Source organism: Podarcis erhardii, assembly GCF_964252035.2.
Source record: "Podarcis erhardii genome assembly, chromosome: 3".
Taxonomy (NCBI): domain Eukaryota; kingdom Metazoa; phylum Chordata; class Lepidosauria; order Squamata; family Lacertidae; genus Podarcis; species Podarcis erhardii.
The window spans coordinates 23,710,825-23,730,375 of NC_138507.1; the positions used below are offsets into that span (position 1 = coordinate 23,710,825).

A 19,551-nucleotide genomic window follows, 5' to 3' on the forward strand; every position below is an offset into this window, starting at 1 on the left:
ATCACAGTTGCACATAAACCGAGCTTCCAGCAGGCATCTGGTTGGCCACTCTGTGATGATGAGGTTGCTGGATTAGATGTGTCAATCGCCTGATCCAGCAGGCTGTTCTTTCTTCCCATGCAAGTGTATCAGAGCAACCAGGGAACAGCTGTCTTTTATTTGTCTATTTCCCCCCCTGTTCTTCAGCCAAATAATAATAATATGGTCCCAGTCTTAACGCTAGCTCTTAGCTGCAAACTTACTGAAATGACCAGCTGGTGAAACCTCAAGGAGAGAAAGAGAAAAGTTTCTGGTCTCTCAGCTCCGCTGATGGAGAAACCCTGCAAACTTACCCCTCCTTCTACTGTGATGAGTGGAAGAGCTACTTCATTTTACTTATAGGACCTAGATTGCTGTTTGATGTCAGGCTTTCAGGCCCTTCTAATGATTTGGGCTGCTGTGAATTTTACTGCTTTTGTTGTTTACATTTTAGAGTCTTCCTAGTATTTTATCCCACTGCTCAGCTCTCCTTATGAAGGAATGAATAGGAATAAATAAAATAAATAAATTTTCCTAACTTAGCTTCTGACCTATCAGGTCCCATATAACACACCAGACGTGTGTTTTGCTCTGCTAGATGCTCAGTTCCTATGCCATGTTTTTGTTGTTGTTTTTTACAATTGAAACAAGAATAGCAAAGTTTCCTTAAGTTGGGAAATGTACATGTGTACAATAGGGAGCTTGTCTTTCCTCAGTTTGGACTTGTGTATGATGACATTGTCTGGTGGAGAGCCACTATTCGCATAATTTTGTCACATTGCTAGTGTGGGTTATCCCCTGCAGTTTTCCTAATGCAGTTCTAAGTGTGCTTGGGCACAGGGAAAATTTAACATGTGGAGCTTACCTCAGAATCCTTAGAATATTTCACACCAATTTCTGTAGCTTTATTTTATACCTCAGTAACTTCCATACGAGATTTTTTAATGCTGCTGAGGCAATGTTTTTAATGCAGTCAACTTCAAATGGTAATAAAATGATGGTACAAAGTGCATTTAATGTGGTGCTTTGTTACACAGCTGTGCTGTTCCTGAAGATCATTCCACAATGTTTTCCTTCAAAAATGAATCCTGTTCAGCAAAGGTTCTCCTACAACTGTAATTAGTGGTTTCCTCTTTCTGTCCCTTTTATTGATTCCTGTTCAGCACAGCTTGAGGGGATTAGTGGTGTATTGCCTCTTAATAAGTCAGCTTTTGTTCATGTGTGAGTTAATTGCTGGTTTCCTCTCATTCCCTCCCCCCTTATAATGAAATGTTGCTATTTTGCTAGATAAGAAATAAAATAAACAATTAAAGGAAGCCGGTAATTAAAACCCCTCCCATGGGAAACAGAAGCTGACTAATAAGCAATGATTCATCACTAATCCCTCAGGCTTGTCAAACAGCAAACAGTAAAACTTCCGTAGGAAACTTACTGGTAAAGGCAAGTAGCATCTGAAGCATCTCAGTAGTTCATTGCCAAATGACACCTAGCGCTTCAGTAGGGATGCTTGAGAAATTCCATCTTTATTAATTCTTATATGAGCTGACCTGATACACACCTCCCAGACTGGAGTGCAGATCGAAATTCGTTTATACTCTGACTTTCAGACATTCTGAATAGCCTAGCACAATTTTTGGCTCCCAAAAAAGTAACAAAATTGTACATTAAGAAATGCAGATATTTAAGTAAAAAGCCATAAATGCTGCAATTCTGTTGCCCCTGGGAGGACGTTCCCAGCGGCAAAAGAAACACCAGATCATCATCTTGAAGGCTGGAAAAAGAGCTTAGAACTAAAGGGGCTGGGAGGAAACAGATGTTGAATCCCCCTTCCCAACCCACATGGCATTCCAAGTGCTTGGGCCAACTAATTTTGGAGCTCTGCCTTCAGTAGGGGCAAACAGGGGCGTTCGGGGGGGGGGCATGCTGGTGGATGACCCATCCGAAAAACCCCATCAAAACCTGGGAGGAAATAAGGTGTTCAAGAGGTGTACAAGATTAGTAAATATCCTTTCATCACCTCCATGAGATGAAGTTTGGGGTGGATCACTTCCATGCACTTACAATGTGAAATCCAAGAGTGGCAGACCTTGCAGTCTCAAATTTCAGAGGCGCCCTGTGCAACACCAAAATTTGGCACCTCACTAACGCTCGCCCTCCATTCTATATCATATTTGGGGTGCCCCTTGAGGCTCTGCAGCCAGTGCAGCTGAAATGGTTGTGCGCCTCTTAATCTGTCTCTATGTCAAACAGGGAGAGTTTTGCATGGACAAGTATATTACAAACTACTATGTCATTGACATAGGATGTATGGTATTTTCATCTGCTGTACTAGAAAATGAAGGAAATGGCATAATGACACACATGGCAATTGTCAGTCTTTGAACATGCAGAATGGAGCTCCATGTATCTTACATCTTCACAAAAAAATATGGGAATTAGGGGGTGGGGGACTGAGAAAGCAATATAGAAATCTGCAAGTTTCAGCTGCAAATCTCTGCCTAGTTTTTCATGCGTTCATCTAACTGAAGTCAATGAGACACTTAGGCATGTATAACTTCCGTCAAGAGTACACTCAAACTGCCTTGAATTTGTTCTAAAGGACAGTAAGGAATGTTTCTCTTAGTAATACAACTTGCATTACGACCAACTGATCATAAATCCATTGGTAATAAAGAGGATATGTTTTCTCTCATGTATTTCTGGAGAAGCTGAAGTGAGAGATCCAAAGCAATTTGCTTTGGACTTCAACTGCAGCAGGAAGATGTCACTATGCATAAAGATTCACCATAAGTTCATATACTCTCTTATCATTGATACTATAAATATTTCAATACAACAAAGGTTTTGAAACAATGTGTGGACCCTCTAATAGTGAACTAAATAATGAATACACAAAGAAGTAGAGAGACACATCTGCTTGCATTTTGTTGTAGTGATTTACTTCTTTGTTCATCTTTTCTCCAGTTCCTTCAGATGTATTTTTTATAAATTCATTGTGGAAAGGTTTTTATGAGCATCAAGGGAAAAGACAACCTGCAACTCTAACCGTTGACTGGTTCAATGCTACAAGCAGTAAAGTGAATGCTACATTCATTGAAGCATCTAGCACACAGCTCAAGCTATCAGGTGAGGTTTGAAATTCCATTTTGAAGCTGCAATCAAGGTTTCGGAGACATGTTCCTACCTGTTTCGATTTACATGTAGCATGTGTAAGGTAGAAGAAGAGATCTATTTATACTACTAGAAAGCCTTATATTGTGACACGACACTTAGAAATGATCTGGTTGCTTGCAGCTGAATCTGATGAAAGAAATAGGTTTCAATTAAAATTATTATTGTTTGCTACCTCTATTAACCTGCAGAAGAAATCCCATCCTGTAGTCACCACACTTCCCCTTTGATACCTGGCACTTAGGGAACATTAACATTTTGTTGCTGATGTAAATATAATAATATTTCTTTACATGCAAAGTTTGTGCCATTTTGCTAAGTTTTTCCATGCCAATGCTTTGTAAAAATAAACCTCTATATATCTTACTCCCACAAATTATTTTGATAAACAAAATCTATCTCGTAGTTACTTCTAATTCAAAACATAGTCTTTTCCGTAGCATGGTTTTATGATCAGGTCTAGCAATTGAAACATAAAAAATAAATAAATCAAACAGACTCTTAAAAGCTCTGTGCACATTTGCAAGTTAATGCACACATTGAACTTACATTAGTTACCAACTGAGGGTCAATATGGCCCCCTCCAGACATCATTATTTGTCCTCAATATGCTAACAGCGAAGTTATACATGATGACATGTTAAATAACATTTGTGTCTACAAAAGCTTTGGAATGGCCATACTGCTTTGTTTGCAACAGGTGCGTGTTTAAAGGGAGAGAGGAAAAAGTGTTGTTAATGGAAGGTTTCCTGGTTGGTTTGCCTTTTCATTGCTCACGTGAAGGGGCGGCATGCTAGGCCAAAATGCTTGTTCATATCTCAGTTGATGGCGCTAATATATGATAATCTGAGTATGACTTTTAAAAACTGGTTCAGAGGTGAACCATTGCTTTAAAAGCTGGTTTGTAGGAATACATTACACCATTTATTTAAATGCAGTAATATCTAATTACGTAGTTTTTTATGTAAATGAAGTTTAAGCTAGCTAAATATTTTACATCATCTACAGAAAAGATTAATATCTAAAAATACACAGAGTGAACATGTTTTAAAATGCACTTTGTATAATTTTCTTTGCAGGCGTTTACAAGAAAGAGGAAGCCCATTTGCTTTTGAAAGTCTATCAAATTAAAAATCCTAGAGAGGGTTCTGCAAGCAAGTTTGAAAATGACAAATGGGCCTTAGATGGCTATGTAAGTAAACACAGAAGATGTTTATGTGACTCAAATGTTGTCCCCACCTAGTAGAATATCTCTTCTCTCTCGTATATTTTTACATTTGTGGTGGTATGCATTTTGAAATGTATAAAACCCATCATTACTCCCTTGACTCCTTAAGAGAAGTATTTTTTGCACACATCTGCTTTATTGCATTTAACATTGCCTTGTTCCCAAAGAATGAGACACAGAACAACTAAGATGGAAGATTTTGCTGGGCCAACTGTCTCATGGACTTTGGGATATTTTAAAATACTGGAACAGAATATTAATTTCATTACGTGGTTTCCTTACTTATGGAGGTCCTAATTTGAAGGCAGAAGTTTCTCATTTTTCAAAAGTAATTATAATCTTCACTGAAGATTATTGTTGGAAGGAAAGCTATGAAATTGCAGAACTGCAATTTCCTAGAGTGTATTAACAATGTATCCGTTGTTCTTCCCGGTTAAGAAATGTTGTGTTTTGAGGTTGGATCCAGTAACCAAGGTGTGCTTTCCCATTCACTGTAAACATTTCAGGAGCCCAGATTGCTAACCAGATATGTATATGAGAGAAGGAAGAGGGACGATGAGGAAGCTTTCTCTCTGCACACACTGATGTGTGAAAGGAGGGTGCAAAATGAGAAGACAGCTTCATCATTGTGCCCATCTCCTCTCTGTCCTCCTCTTTGATGCAGAGAGTCATTGCTAGGCAAGACATGTTGTTCCTCCTTTTCCTTTTCCTTTGTCTGTGTAAGGATCCAGCACCAAAAACCATGATACCAAGAGGAAGCAAGTGGTAATGGGTAGAGAAGAGTTTCTTGACATGCCACTCTTGTGACCTAACACTTCATACAATTTTCCGAAAGCAGCATTTCAGCAAAACTATACATGCATGTCTGAGCGTGTATGTGCATTCTTCTAAATAGAGCCTCTTTTGCCAATGTAAACTGCAGCTGAGGGGGACCCATTCCAAATTCGGACTGCAGCAGCTGGCCGTGGATTAAATTGTCTCTCTCCTCCTCACACCAGGGTCCTGATTAAACGGCTGCCAATTAGATACCAGGTGAAATTCATGGCATTGGTTTTGAGGTATAAAGTCCTATGGAGCGTGAGACTAGGATACCTGAATGATCATCTTGCCCCTTAAGTGCACAACCATTGCATTCTGCATGTGAGATCCATTCTGCACAATGTAAGAATTGTGCCTTTAGCATTGTAGCACCTACCCTTTGGAATACCCTTGCCATAATATTAGACAGGTGCCATCTCCACTGTCTTGAAGACTTGCCTTTAAACTGAGATCTTTCCTAGCCTGCCTCTGTTTTGGCATTGTTTTAAAGATGTTTTTATTGTTTCACCACTTGTTGTTTCTGCCCTGGATTCCTTTGGGAGGAACGGCAAGACAAAAATATGATAAATATGATAAATAATAAATAAAATGGAGTTGCCAGTGTGAGATTTCCACTTTGGCACAGGCCAGACAAGTTGGACTCATGGCAACCTGAGAGTGTGGCATCTAGCCAGCCAGGCCCCATGGTGGGGCTGGAGGTCTTACTCAAGACCCCTGGAACTCCTCATAATCTATGGCTCCAGCCCAAGGCAATCCAAACTGGAGCCCCTAGCACTTGTAATTTGCTGTTTTCTCCCCCTACAACCAGTACAAAAATCAAGGAGGAGGCAAGAGGGCTAAAGAAAGCGTGTCTTGGGGAGCAGGTGGGTCACCTCTGAGAGTTGCATCTGACCCCATAGCCTAGACCAGAACTTTCCAAAATGTGTCTTGCAACACATTAGTGTGCCAGCTACAATGTGTGTGTGTGTGTTGCGTGAATGCTCCCCGTGCTCCTCCCGGAACTGGAAAGTGGTTAGTTTAACCTCCAGTTTGCTAGTAAAAGTGAAATACTGTGTCACAAAGTATGCAGGTCTAAAAAATGTGTCATCAACATGAAAAATTTGGAAGGCTCTGGCCTAGGCGTTCCTCATCTCTTCCTTGGTAATTGCAGCATTCCTTTCAAGTATTTCAGAATTTGTAATCTAACAAATGCTACAAATGCAAAAGGGTCTTCATCATGATGTATAGTTTTATGAGTCTCTTTGTTCAAATGAAAACCAGGAATTGTGTGTTATTAAAAAATGTTTGGCTGTTTTAACTATTCTGATGATTTTGTTTCATTGGTGTATCAGTAATCATGAAATGCAAACAAACAAAAAAGATGGTTCCATTGTCCACTCTTGATTTTAATGGTTTCTCTTTGTTCTAGGTGTCATCGGGACTCGACAGAGGTGTCTTCACATATCAAGGTGACATACACGGAAAAGATTTTGGAAGATTTATGCTCCAAAGACAAAGTAAGAATGCTGCTATAGCCCTATATAGTGTCATATAGTCTATTATTGAATACTGATAACCTCAAATCACTGTGCCAACCATTGAAGTAAATAAAAGCATATTTATTGTATTCAATTACTACCACATCTTCTCAATTAGTTTAAATGTGCCATTAAATCTCTAATTCAACTATTTCATGCTGCCACTTCATTTTTGATGCAACAGCAACCTAATAAGATAACTGCAGGATGCTTCTATGAAGACCATCAATGCAGAATGATGATTATAACAGTGCTTTAAATGGCTTTTACAACTTAGTCTTTAATATGTTCTGTGTTTAAATGACTTTGGTCGTCCTGGATTCTGCATGTATCTTCAGACTGTAAGGAAAAAGCCAGCTTGCGTTTTCCAAGGCTATTAAGGGATATTGTTACCATTTGTGGATCAGATTAAATTTGAATATTCTGAATCCTTTTTTCAAGCTTTGCCAGGAGATGGAGGTGATGATGATGGTTTACATAGGGGGTTTGTGATGTTAGAATCTTCCTGTTGGAACCATGAGAACCCAATGGTCTGAGGAAAACAGCTGCATGCATTCATATAGGATTATATAGCTCAGCACTTATTTATAGATCTAGACATTTTATACATGTTTATTGCATTTAGAAAATACATTGCATTCATACATGGCTTGTTTTGCCAGCCATACTTCTGCTGGATTTACATGCTTATACTTGCATCCTTAAAAAATATATTTTCTTTCCCTTCCCTTCATTTTCTTTTCAGGTCCTTTAAGTACGGGTGCAGATCATCCCAATCACTTCTATGGTACAAACAGCAGTTCTGTTGCAGCTGCAATCCTGGTACCTTTCTTTGCTCTAATATTATCAGGGTTTGCATTTTACCTCTACAAACACAGGTATGCTGGATCTAATCTCTTGTGACATATTTAATTAAGTGTACAAACTTCTGCCTGTTGAGAGTAGAGAGAAGAGAAAGCTTTAACAAAGATTAACTGCTCAAATTTTACAAGGTACAATTTGATAGCCCAAGCAGCAAAACAACAAGTAACATTTTGGTAGCTTCTAATGAAAATTGGTTGCAGATACAAACAAACACATGGGTGTGTGTTTAAGACTTTTCTTTCATGGAAAAACAAAACAAAATTGAGGTTAGCCTACATCAGAAATGGCTACACTGTGGCCCTCCTGATGTTGTTAGACTACACATCCAATAATCTCTGACCATTGTTCAAGTTGGGCTGATGGGAGTTGGAGTCCAACAACATAAGCACAGCCATTTTTTTTGAGTTTGTATGCAGTTCTCAAGCCAAGTAATGGGTACAAACTGCATATATTTGGCTAAGTGTGGATAAAAATCCATATATTAGTGAGAATAATATATTATTCTGTGAACTGCCCTGAGACCTCCGGGGTGTAGGGCAGTATATATATTCAATAAATAATAATATGAAAAATATATGTACATTTGCATTGAAAAATGCATATATGAGGGAAAATTTACAAGCAAATGTACATTTTCATGAGGATTTTTTTTTTAAAAAAAAAATGCAAAATGATGTGGAGAGCTGCACTTATGATCGGAAAAATTAGAAACTGAGAGAAACCAAAATGGACAGATTTGCCCAAGTCTAATCTGGTGAGCTACAGGTTTGGCTGGGCGATATCTTGTTTTCAGCAACTAAAACATTGTGATATACTGATATATCACAATGTTTGAAAATTGCCCAGCCCTACTCCATACCACTCTTGCTCACAGGAGGCAGAACGGTAAGGGTGCTTGCTCTGCTGAGGGGCAGGTGGGGATGCTGGAGGGCTTGATCAGCTGAGAAGTGGGCTTCCTTAAGCTGCCCACCTCTCTGCTGATCACTGCAATGTTAGCTGGCAATACACTGCAACTTCCTGGCTGCAGGCAGAGTGACTAGGCGAGGTGCACTGCGCTGGCATCGGCCAGGGAGGCACAATGTATTGCTGGCTGAAAAAGTCTGAAACTGGTATTGTGGTTTGACCATTGTACCAGTTTCAGACAATTAATTGTAACATTGCCCAGCCACAGGGTCACCAACCCTGGCAAGGACTGGGCAATGGGTATTGAAACATCGCCCAGGACCAGTAAGGGCCCAGAGCACAATGGTGGTTTTACCCGGGGTATATTGCAAGTGAAACAGCCTCTGCACCCAGCACGCTGAAGGAGAAATAAGCTGCAGTGGCAGAGGGACTCAGGAGCAGTGGCCGTTTCACTTGCAATATTCTTCTTCACCAGGTGAAACCACTGAGGGATGTAGCTTGTTCCTCCCTTGGCTCATTTAAACGTCTGCATTGAGGGGTATGCGGCTCAGCAGAGAAGTGTAATGGAGCCCCTATCCCACCACCAGAATGTGTGAGGCACAGATGAGGTGGGGGCTCTGTTAGACTTCTCCATTGAGAAGCAGGCAGCCACACGCCCCTCAATGGAGAAAGAGGTAGCTCACCTGACCCACACGCACCCCGTGCCAAGGCAGTAGAGAATGAGGCAGGCACTGGCACAGCAGGGAGAAAGAGGCAGCCCCCAGGGAGCCAAAAAGCTGATCAAGCCCCCCCCCCTCCTTTTTGGCTCATGTGGGGCAGGTGGAGTAGCTTTCTATGAGAAAGAAGCAGCACCTCACCCACTGCCGCCATCTTGGCACAGGCAGGTTACCTCTTTCTCCCAGAAGAAAGAGACAACCCGCCCGTGTGAAGGCAAAAGTAGCTACCACTGCCTGGCTACCTTTGCCTAGGAGGGAGAGCTGTGTGTTTCATCCTGGTCACCCCAGGAGGAGCCTCACCTCAGTACCTTGTTCCCTCCATGCACCAGACTGCCTCTTTCCCCATGAAGGGCCAGGGTGAAACCTCAGCTCTCCCATAGGAGTGGTGGCAATTTAAGCTGGGGTAAATGCATCTTGTTCCTCCCTCTTGTTTCAACATTCTGGTATATCGCCAGATCACTATGTTGAAAAGCTGACATCACCTGGCCTCCATCGTATCATACAAAATATATGTAGCACGTTAACAGTGCAATCTTCTACTCAGAAATAATACATTTTGAGTTTACCTTACTCCAAGCCATAGGATTGTAGCCTAAGGTTTAATAAACAGTGGACATGAGACAGCCAAAAGTCAACACTTTCAAGGGAGATATTGAAGCACATGCTTAATTTTTCCATTTAAATTTATGAGACTTGAAAGGACTTCTGCATTGTGCCTTACATGTGCTGCCCCCTTCCCAGTGCCTTATGAATGTTAGAATTCATAGATAAACAGACCCTACTGGTACATGCTGAGTGAGCTTATGGGAGTGCTGCTAGAGTTGGTCTAACATGAGAATTGGGTATATAAAACAATTTCTGTCTGAGAAGATAGATTAATTTTAAATATGCATAACTCTTAAAAAGTACCAGAAGTAACGGATCTTGAATGTCCTAAACTACAACCCTGTTAAGAGACAAAATAACCTTCAGCAGAAGGATCATTTTTATGCCTTACAAAATTAAGAATGTGTGTAGTAGTTTTGAGTCAGCTGCCCCTGTCCTTGGGAGGAAGCTAGAATGCAAAGGGTGCTGTTGCATGTGTAGGTTGCTAACCTGACCATCCTCATCTAGGAACCAGGGCTGACTGCTACAGCACTTTACTGCAACTTTAAGCTATAGTCCCAGCTCAGAGGCCAAAACTTTTTAGCTTAGAAAAACCATGCACGATTAGTTTCTGCTAGCCACACCTGCATTCTCCACAACCTCTGAGGCCTTAAGTATCGGGTGTGCAAATTTATACACACAACACTACTTTTCAGCTGGAACTCACTGGAATGGCATTCCAGCACGTCTCAGCTTGGCCCTGGAAATGAGGGGAGAGACCTAACCATACTCAGCAAAGGCCCACTGAACCTCCAGCTCACGAGGAGACTCTCTCCGAAGGGAACATCATCTATTAGCTCTAGATATGGTCTCCTCGCGAGCCAGGGGCACAACAGGGCCTCCCAGCTGGCACACGGGAATCCCACCACCACTGCTCCAACAGCTTAACAAAGCCGGCCGCCTCTTCCATGACCACCTGGTGGCAGAATGTATGCTATCTCTGCCTGGGCAAAGCGCAAAGGGAGCCTGCTGCAGCTTGCCTTGTAAAGCAGCACAGGGGACACAAAAATGCCACAGTCCAGGCAGGGAAGCTGCTGCCGACTCTCCTCTCGCTCTCCATCCCCAGGTCAGGCTTGAGCCAGGAGTGGAGCTGTGGCTGGTGGCATTGGGTTGTCACACGAGGAAGCTGTCTCTGCAGCCCCCCTGTTGGGCTGCTGCCACCACCGCCGCCACCTTTGCACACATGGGAAGGGAGAGCAGGGTGACAGAGGTAGGCTTCCTCTGGCTCACAAGGAGACCCCCTACCCCAAATATATCCTCTTTGCGTTCTGGAGTGGATCTTTGGAGGGAGGCGTGTTCCAGCACCTTTTGGTCTAGAAATATTATTATTATTAATTTATTATTTATACCCCGCCCATCTGGCTGGGTTTCCCCCAGCCACTCTGGTCGGATTCTAACAGAACATTAAAATACAATAGTCAATTAAACATTAAAAGCTTCCCTAAACAGGGCTGCCTTAAGATGTCTTCTAAAAGTCTGGTAGTTGTTTATTTCTTTGACATCTGGTGGGAGGGCGTTCGACAGGGCAGGTGCCACTACCGAGAAGGCCCTCTGCCTGGTTCCCTGTAACTTGGCTTCTCGCAGCGAGGGAACTGCCAGAAGGCCCTCGGCACTGGACCTCAGTGTCCAGGCAGAGCGATGGGGGTGGAAACACTCCTTCAGGTATACTGGACCGAGGCTGGTATATCCGATACTGGATATAAACTACAGCAGCCCTTTTTAGTCAAATGGCCAGACTTAGAGATAAAGTCAACATCGCGCTGTTGCAACATCCCTCCACCCCTGGGTGCTGTTCCAGGGGCTTTCTTCACCACCCAAAAAGGACCCATTGCACTCATGAAAGTCCTTATGCAGGGCTTTCTCTGCCAGAATGAATTAGTTGAATTCTTCCCTTGGTAAACAACCCTATAGGACAACATAAACACGGCTAGGATGTAGACTTCTATAGGCTTACGTGGGGGGAATAAATTCCATTTATCTCAGAGGGGCTGTTTCTATTTAAAATTAAAAAAAGGTTTAAAAATTCTCTAATTTTTGTCACAGCATTTACTTTGATGGAATATCTATATTAATTCAGTTCAATCTTCTAACTCCAAATAAAATGAGTGTTTTTTGAGGGATTATAATTTAGGTTCTATTTAATTATATAATTACATTCATAAATAATTAACATTATATTTAGGGTAGAAGACTCTATCTATCACTACTGTTTTAATCCCTTCCTTTCAGCTCAGCATACGTTTTGAGTTCCATGTTGAAATTTGAGTAATTGAACAAAAGCAAATAGTTTTGAAATCAAATATTTCTCTATTGTTGTCGTGCGTTGTCTGACACAGGGCATTAAACAGCTACTAGTTTGTTTTGGCTCACCTCTAAAAATAAAATGTTTCCATTCTGCTTACATTTGTCTATTTTTCACAGTACTGTCTAATAAGGGCAACCCCCCCTCCCCATTTACATGGGGGTTATGTTCTGAGGCACCATGTGCATCAGTGAAATTGCATATATTTGAAACATTACTGGAAAAGCCTGTGAATTCTGCCTCTTTCTGTGATGTTTTTGGGTTACTTCCAGGTCTGGCACAATGTGTGTATACACTTACCGAAAGCATGTAAATGGGGTGTTGCCTACATAGCTTTAATAGGAATTCAGTACAATATTTTTCAATTTTGCCCATCAAAAAAAACAACACAACTTCACATACCTCTTCATGATCAAGTTTTTTCAGTACATATCTGGGTATCTGAAATGAAAATTTTAAAAACCCATGAATACAGTGGCACCTTGGGTTACAGATGCTTCAGGTTACAGACACTTCAGGTTACAGACTCCGCTAACCCAGAAATAGTACCTCGGGTTAAGACCTTTGCTTCAGGATGAGAACAGAAATCATGCGGCGGTGGCAGGAGGCCCCATTAGCTAAAGTGGTACCTCAGGTTAAGAACAGTTTCAGGTTAAGAATGGACCTCCGGAACAAATTAAGTTCTAAACCCGAGGTACCACTGTATAACAGATTAAAACATGTTCTTAGAATGACCGCAGCAGTCATGTGGAGCTGTTACTGAAGCATGAGACTGAGGTAAAATGCTACCTACGCACAGCTTCATACAAGGAGGGCTTTCCTAATCCCCTCTGAAAGGAAATGTATAGTTTATGGCCCTAATGGGATGAGTTCTAGAACTCCCTTACACCTTGTCAGGTGCCACTAGAAGGGAATGGGCTTTGGGAGAATTGTGAGGAGCTGCTCCTGGAATGGAGAAACTGAAAAGCAAAGTATGAATGGAGCAGTCACTCCTGCCAGTCTGAATTCTGGCCCTGGGCAGTTGCTCAAATAAACAGGGAATCCTCTCCTTGTGCAGAGCTCCATGTCTTCATCTGCCCCCATGGCCACTCTAGAACTATTTGATTGCAGTTCTGACCACAGAATTGTCACCCATTTCCCCCAGTCAGCCCACTACAATCTCAAGAAACTTTGAAATTATTTACATTAAATTAATGAAAGGAATGACAGTAAACCCTGCTGCTAAAATTCAGAAACATTGCAGCTATTTGTGGCTATTGAAACCAATTTTTTTAAATGACCAAAAAGGGAAATGATTTGAAGGCATTTCTTGCCATTTAGCAGGCTTTTAAGAACTCGAAAGAAAACATTCAGAACCTACCAGGAAGCAATTCCCATCTGTTCCATTCCACTTTTGGCAGCATCTACTACTATATTGCTCGAAGTGTTTATTTCACTTAAAGTTGGGATTAATGATTAAATCTAGCAGAGAAATGAAGGTATTTTTGCCCTACAGTTTAGCAGACTGCAATAAAATGAATAGATTTTTTCCTCCTGTATTACTAGTAGGAAATGTTATGAATTAAGTGATAATGAGCTTTCATCTTTTCCCTGCCATGGTTTTTGCATGTTTTCTTCACAAGAAACAAGACACATAAATTGTGAAGTCGGTGGCAACACTTTCCAAGAGAAAAAACTACCTATGCACCTTTGTAGTAGTGGAGAATGCCAAATTACAGTGGCCCCTCTAGATACAAATTTAATTCATTCTGGAGGTCCGTGCGCACCCTGAAAAATCTGTATCCAGAGGCACTGTTTCTGCGCACACGCACGGCACAATAGAATGCATGTGCGCAGAACGCTTCTGCACATGTGCGAGCAGCGAAACCCAGAAATTCCAGGTTTGCCACTTTCGTTACTTGAGAGTAACGTAACCGAGAGTCTACTGTACATGCTTCATCATGTTTCTCTTTGGTCCCTGTCTCTTCCTCTCCCCTTCCCCCCTTCTCTCTCTTACACACAGTGGGTCGTTGGGAAGGGGGCAGCACATGGTTGTTGGTTCCCTATAGTGCTACCTTATGCCACTGGCGAGTCTGTACGAAGGAAGCAATCCCCTGGTCTTCCATTCCATCTTCAGATTACTCCTATGCCACTGTCCAGTAAAGAGTGTAGCAACTGCAGATAGAACTGCAGATAGAACTGCAGATAAAACTACAATTAGATAAAAGTATCAAAACAGTTAATATCTAAATATTAAGATATTAAAGCAATATCTTAAGAAATTCAGCAGAGCAGATGAAAAAAAATACAATCTAAACAGATTATGCAACCAAAACTGTGTTGCATAATTTGAAGTGTGTAAGGTGATTTGACTAGTCTGCTCACCTCTCTTGGTGTGTCGGCGTTGCTGGACAGAAGAGGGGCCCCAACAGTGGAATTCAAACGGCAGTGCCCTTCTTGATAGGCGGCGGGGGCATATGCCCCCACCGCCTATCAGGAGCTGGATACCCTGCACCCTGCATTGGCGAATGGGGATGCAGGCTAGACGTGGGCGGAGCCAGGGCAGAGCCAATGGAATCAACAATGGGCTTCCCTCGGATCCGCCCCCTGCCCATTGAAGCAGCCCACACCTGGGGCACAGGTTGTTTGTTCCTGTGCCGGGTTTTCCTGCTTCTTTGTAGGATCAGGACCAGAGTTTGCTGTGTTGCTGTGGGAGCTCTGTTTTGCTCCCTGCTGCACTAGGCTTTTGCCTTTTGCCTTTGGCTCTAGCAAGCCTCATTTGATGTAAGTCTTAAGAACTCCCACCTGGATTGAGAATTCATCACTTCCGGCAGGCAGGCCGGAAGTATTTAGATTGCCCAATGCCCAAGCCAAACCTCTTTCATTTGTATTCAATAAAGTTGTGGCCTGTTTTTACCCAAAACCCAGTCTGATTGGTCTCTTATTTATATGGGTTGGGGTATGGGAAGTCCGATGCCTTGTCCTGCAAGTAGTGCTCCAGTTTACATTTAATCTGGCAAAGGCAGACTAGGGGGTTTGCTTTAAAATATGGACATATTTCTTCTCCAACTCTACTCACAGCTATTGCAGTGTTTTAAACAAGCTCATGTCCTTCAGGTACACAAGTACCAGGTCCTAAGCTGTTCTTTCCTTAGTGGGAGAAAGAGTACCTGTTTTCAGGTGAAAACAGACCCATAGAACTGGCCTAAAACGGAGCCTAGTGATGTGGGAAGCCGCGCTCATGGAATTTGGATACATGTGAAACAGGTCTACAGCTTTTACTTTTTTTGATGCTTTGGTAACTGATAACTCCGTGTTCTCTGGGCTTACTAGTGAGGCAAGCTGCCAACCATTTTAAGCAGCAGGCACTTCTGGGAGCTTAATAGTGTTTAGACGTCAGGATCTTTATAAATTGCTTTAGTTGTAACATTGTACCATGTTATTTACAACGGCTGAGGCTCTGATTTTTATCCTCCTCTTTCCTCCCCACTCCAGAACAAGACCAAAAGTGCAGTACAATGGTTATGCTGGACATGAAAACAGCAATGGACAAGCGTCATTTGAAAATCCTATGTATGATACAAACTTAAAACCCACAGAGGCAAAAGCTGTGAGGTTTGACACAACTCTGAACACAGTTTGTACAGTGGTATAGCCTTCAGTGCCCAGTTTGACTGATTCATAGCCATACCTCTGATGGACAAGCAGTAATTCCTTTGGTGCCATATACCAGTTTCCCTTCTCTAGGCTTCACTGCTGTAATCTTTTAACATCTACCGGCATAGACGCAGCAAGGCTTTCTGGTGAAATGTTAAGTCTTCTGGGGAATCAAGACCAAGATAATTTCTTCATCTCAAAGGTGGATTTGAAATACCTGGCTGCATTTGCTCCAAATCAAGGCACACTTTGAAGGAAGACTGCCAAGTCATATCCATCTGTCATATTTAAATGCCTCAGACTTTCACATTTGTAAGTGGCTGGATGCCTTTCAATGCAATCTTCTGGGCACTCGGATCACTCCGTTGGGAACTGTGACAAAAAACAGCACCATAAATTATCCCCAGAAATAAGAACATTCAGGAGGAGATTTAAACAACAACAACAACAAAAAGAAGCTTTCTTGAAGGAGAAGACAAGACAACCTTCCTCGGGGGCTGCACACATCTACAAAATGCTTTACCATTGAAATCTTGTCAACTGTTAGAACAACCCTACAGTATATCTCAGATATTCATACATAAGGCAGTCTACAAACTTCCCAGTCAGCTGTTGTATTGCAAAATGTTAATGCACAATTTTTTGCACTAGTGTGGTATGAATGACTGAGTATGATACTGGTTAAAAACAAAAACAAAATATACAGGGTTTATACACACTATCCATTGTATATAAGCATTTACTCGTCTTTTTTTTTTTTTTGTCCTGTGACGCATTCCATAATAATTTTACCCAGCACGTATGTTATACAATGACTCCTTCCTCTATTCCTGGCAGAGTGACTTGTGACTATGAAGAGACTATATTTTGGTTTATTTTCCATGTAAATTCCAGTACAACCCAGCCAGATTTGGGGGTGGTGGGGGTGGGAAGCCCGTGTTTACAAATCTTCATTCCCAGCCTTGCTTCCGTTTTCTCTCTCACTTCATTCATTCTTTTTTTCTCAGCATCATACTCTGTAACAGCAGGGGAGTCAGGCAGCTACTGCTGCTTGCCATGTACAAAATGTGAATAGTAATTTATTTTAGATAGTTCATAAAGCCTGTGGGCCCGTGCTCACAATACAGTCTTCCCTTTTGCATTTGTTTGCCATCTTTTTTTCCCCACGTGGAACTACATTGTTTTCTAATGTTACATAGAACTTACAAATGCATTGCAAGAGAGAGTGTAAAACTTGAGCCACATCCAACATGCAAGCCGCCACTGCAACCACTACGCTTTCCAATGGGGTGTCTGTATGTGTGTGAGTGTGTGAATGTCTCTGTTGGCTACATTTTTAACCAATACTGCTTGATGCTTTTGTAATCACACAGCTTGACAGAGCAAGTTTGAGATGTACGTGGGAAAACTCCTCAAAGTTACTGTAGCAAGGGTTGCCGCTAGCTTCTCAAAATGAAAATGGGGACATGGCAAAATTAACTGACAGGTTGTTGATTCACCCAAGTCTTTTACCTATAGTGCTAACTCATGGGTGCCACAGAGAGAAGGATAAGAAAACTATGGGGATAGCTGTGGCATGATTAGACCTCTGTTGCTGTCTACTCCTCAGCTCAGTAGGCTAGGGTGAAAACCAGAAACAAGGGAGCTAGAGTGGCACCAGTACATACTCTGACCTTCCTTTATGTCAGAACTTTCCAAAAATGTTGGCCGCACCCACACTAATTTAATCAAACCAACTATGTTGCATTTCAAAAATTATATTCAGTTTTATACTGTATTTCTATTGCTTTCCGACAGAGGGACAAACACCATTGTACGTCGCCAATGATTTGCCACCTGACTTTTAAAAACAAACAAACAGAATTATTTATATTAATATTCTGACACCTTCACATCAAGTACACAGGCCAGGTTCCAAAAACCTGCACTACTGGTTCCACACACCGAAAGGATCTTTGGAGTCGTGTTTCCCAAACATTACCCACAGAAAGTCATATGTCAAACCACTTTTGACGAGGCTTTCAAAAGCAGGTTGTCATACGGCAGGGGCAATTTTTATTCCTTGTTCAAAGTGGGGGGGGTGGGAGGCAGGAATTCTACTGGGCACATTCAAGCCCTTGGGCAACTCAAGTAGCTCTTTGGATCCAGTCCATTATGAACCCTGACACCAAACTAAACCAATCACCAAAAATAAGCATTAGCAGAAAATAATATATATCAGTTTATGTTAAATAGCAAGAAAAAGTTTGCAGGGCAATCTTTGATCAAAGTAGAAAAACTTACATGATTTTTGATGGAAGATACCAGCAATGCCAATAAGTTTAGCTTCTTCATCTTTTTTTAACAAAAAAATGTTTAATATTAGAAACCTTGGCACTGTCTGGACATTTGTGCTTTGCTTTAGAGGCAGATTACTTTTTTATTATCTCACGTGCATTTACAATTTTATATGATATCTGACAGATTTGGGCATTCTCTGGAAGGACAACAGTGATCAGAACAAAATAGCCCTCCTTTCATAAAGAGGCATTGCTTCCAGTGTAGATTGCACTGTTGTATACTGGAGAAAGGGAAACACTGAATTGCTGCCTCTGAAGTTACTTTATTGGTGATGGCAGATGTAACCAAAGTCATTTGTGGGGCGGGGAGAGAGAATACAAAATATGAAGGGAGAATGGGTTTGGGTTCTTCCCCAACCCCAATTCTTACCCTGTCTGGATGAAGAGTAAGAAGAAGGAAAGTTTTGTAAAATAGTGTTACCACCCTATATCCTGGATTGGGAGATCCAAGTGCACTTATCTGCACGCATGGATCTCTTGTATATTGCAGGGTGGGGAGCTGGTTCATTTCAATGGACTGGGCTGCACATGAGAAAGCAAGTCCGTGCATGGGTTGGCTCCATTCACTGCAAAGAACTGGGGGAGCGTTTCAGACAAAGGAGCCAGAGGAATTCATTAGAGCACTGTTTTCAACTTTTCATTCTTTAGAATCTGAAAATCCTAACTTGATTTATTCTAGGGAAGTATATTTAAACATGAAATAAGGCTATTCACATTAGAATAATAAACCATCAACTTTTTTTTTTACTTAACGGAGGCAAAACAACCATTTCTCTCTGATATGCTCCAATCTTCAGTTGTTACTGAACTTCTCATCTGCAGTGTCACTCATTTCAGTGAAACTACAGAACAGAACATTGGTTTGTACCCACACAGCATATCTAGAGATACAGCCCTACCTAATAAAATAGGTCCATGGCTGTGTGTGTGTGTGTGTGTGTGTGTGTGTGTGCGTGTGTGTGTTTCCCCCTTTGTCACCTCTGTGCCTATCTCTTGAAGGTTTTCTGTTCCCTTTGGTTTTGTTACAGTTGCGTTGGATTGCACACTGACCAGGTTAAATCTTCCATTTCTAACACTCCTTTTCAGGCTCCATGCTTGCCCAGACACGCATCAGGTGCACCACCCCAACAGCCCAGATCTTCAAAGTGCCACCCCCAAAGTCCATTCACTTGAGTAGAGCCTGAATTGCAGAGTGACTTGAATAGTAAAATTGAGGTCTGTCGTAGTACGGTCATGCCAAAGGCAGTATGAAATCTCTGTGATGTGTTTACTGTTGACTCTTTCCCCAGAAAGGACCAGAATGATTATGATAAAGCAAAGGTAAACATACTCAAAGAAAGAACAATCAAAAACAGGTTATGTGCTTCAAAGCTGTTTAAATCTGCTGCTTGTA

At 41.7% G+C, this 19,551-nt stretch overlaps 1 protein-coding gene and 1 long non-coding RNA gene across 5 annotated transcripts in view; one reads left to right on the plus strand and one right to left on the minus strand.

Moving 5' to 3' along the window:
* The window catches only part of CSMD1 (CUB and Sushi multiple domains 1), a 956,661-nt gene extending 937,605 nt beyond the window's left edge, over positions 1-19,056 (plus strand). For all 4 annotated transcript variants that reach the window (XM_081856635.1, XM_081856636.1, XM_081856637.1 and 1 more), the window contains 5 exons: positions 2,983-3,144; positions 4,269-4,381; positions 6,645-6,732; positions 7,499-7,631; positions 15,658-19,056. In XM_081856635.1, coding sequence (XP_081712761.1) covers positions 2,983-3,144; positions 4,269-4,381; positions 6,645-6,732; positions 7,499-7,631; positions 15,658-15,817 — 656 coding nt within the window. In that variant the 3' untranslated portion in view covers positions 15,818-19,056. The remainder of the gene's footprint in view (positions 1-2,982; positions 3,145-4,268; positions 4,382-6,644; positions 6,733-7,498; positions 7,632-15,657) is intronic.
* On the minus strand, positions 7,582-15,947 carry LOC309339361. The gene is made up of 4 exons (XR_014155238.1): positions 15,854-15,947; positions 14,238-14,337; positions 12,586-12,624; positions 7,582-7,685 (listed from the first exon to the last, which is right to left on the minus strand). It is a non-coding gene; the product is annotated as an uncharacterized lncRNA (long non-coding RNA).
* Positions 19,057-19,551: the final 495 nt, after the last annotated feature.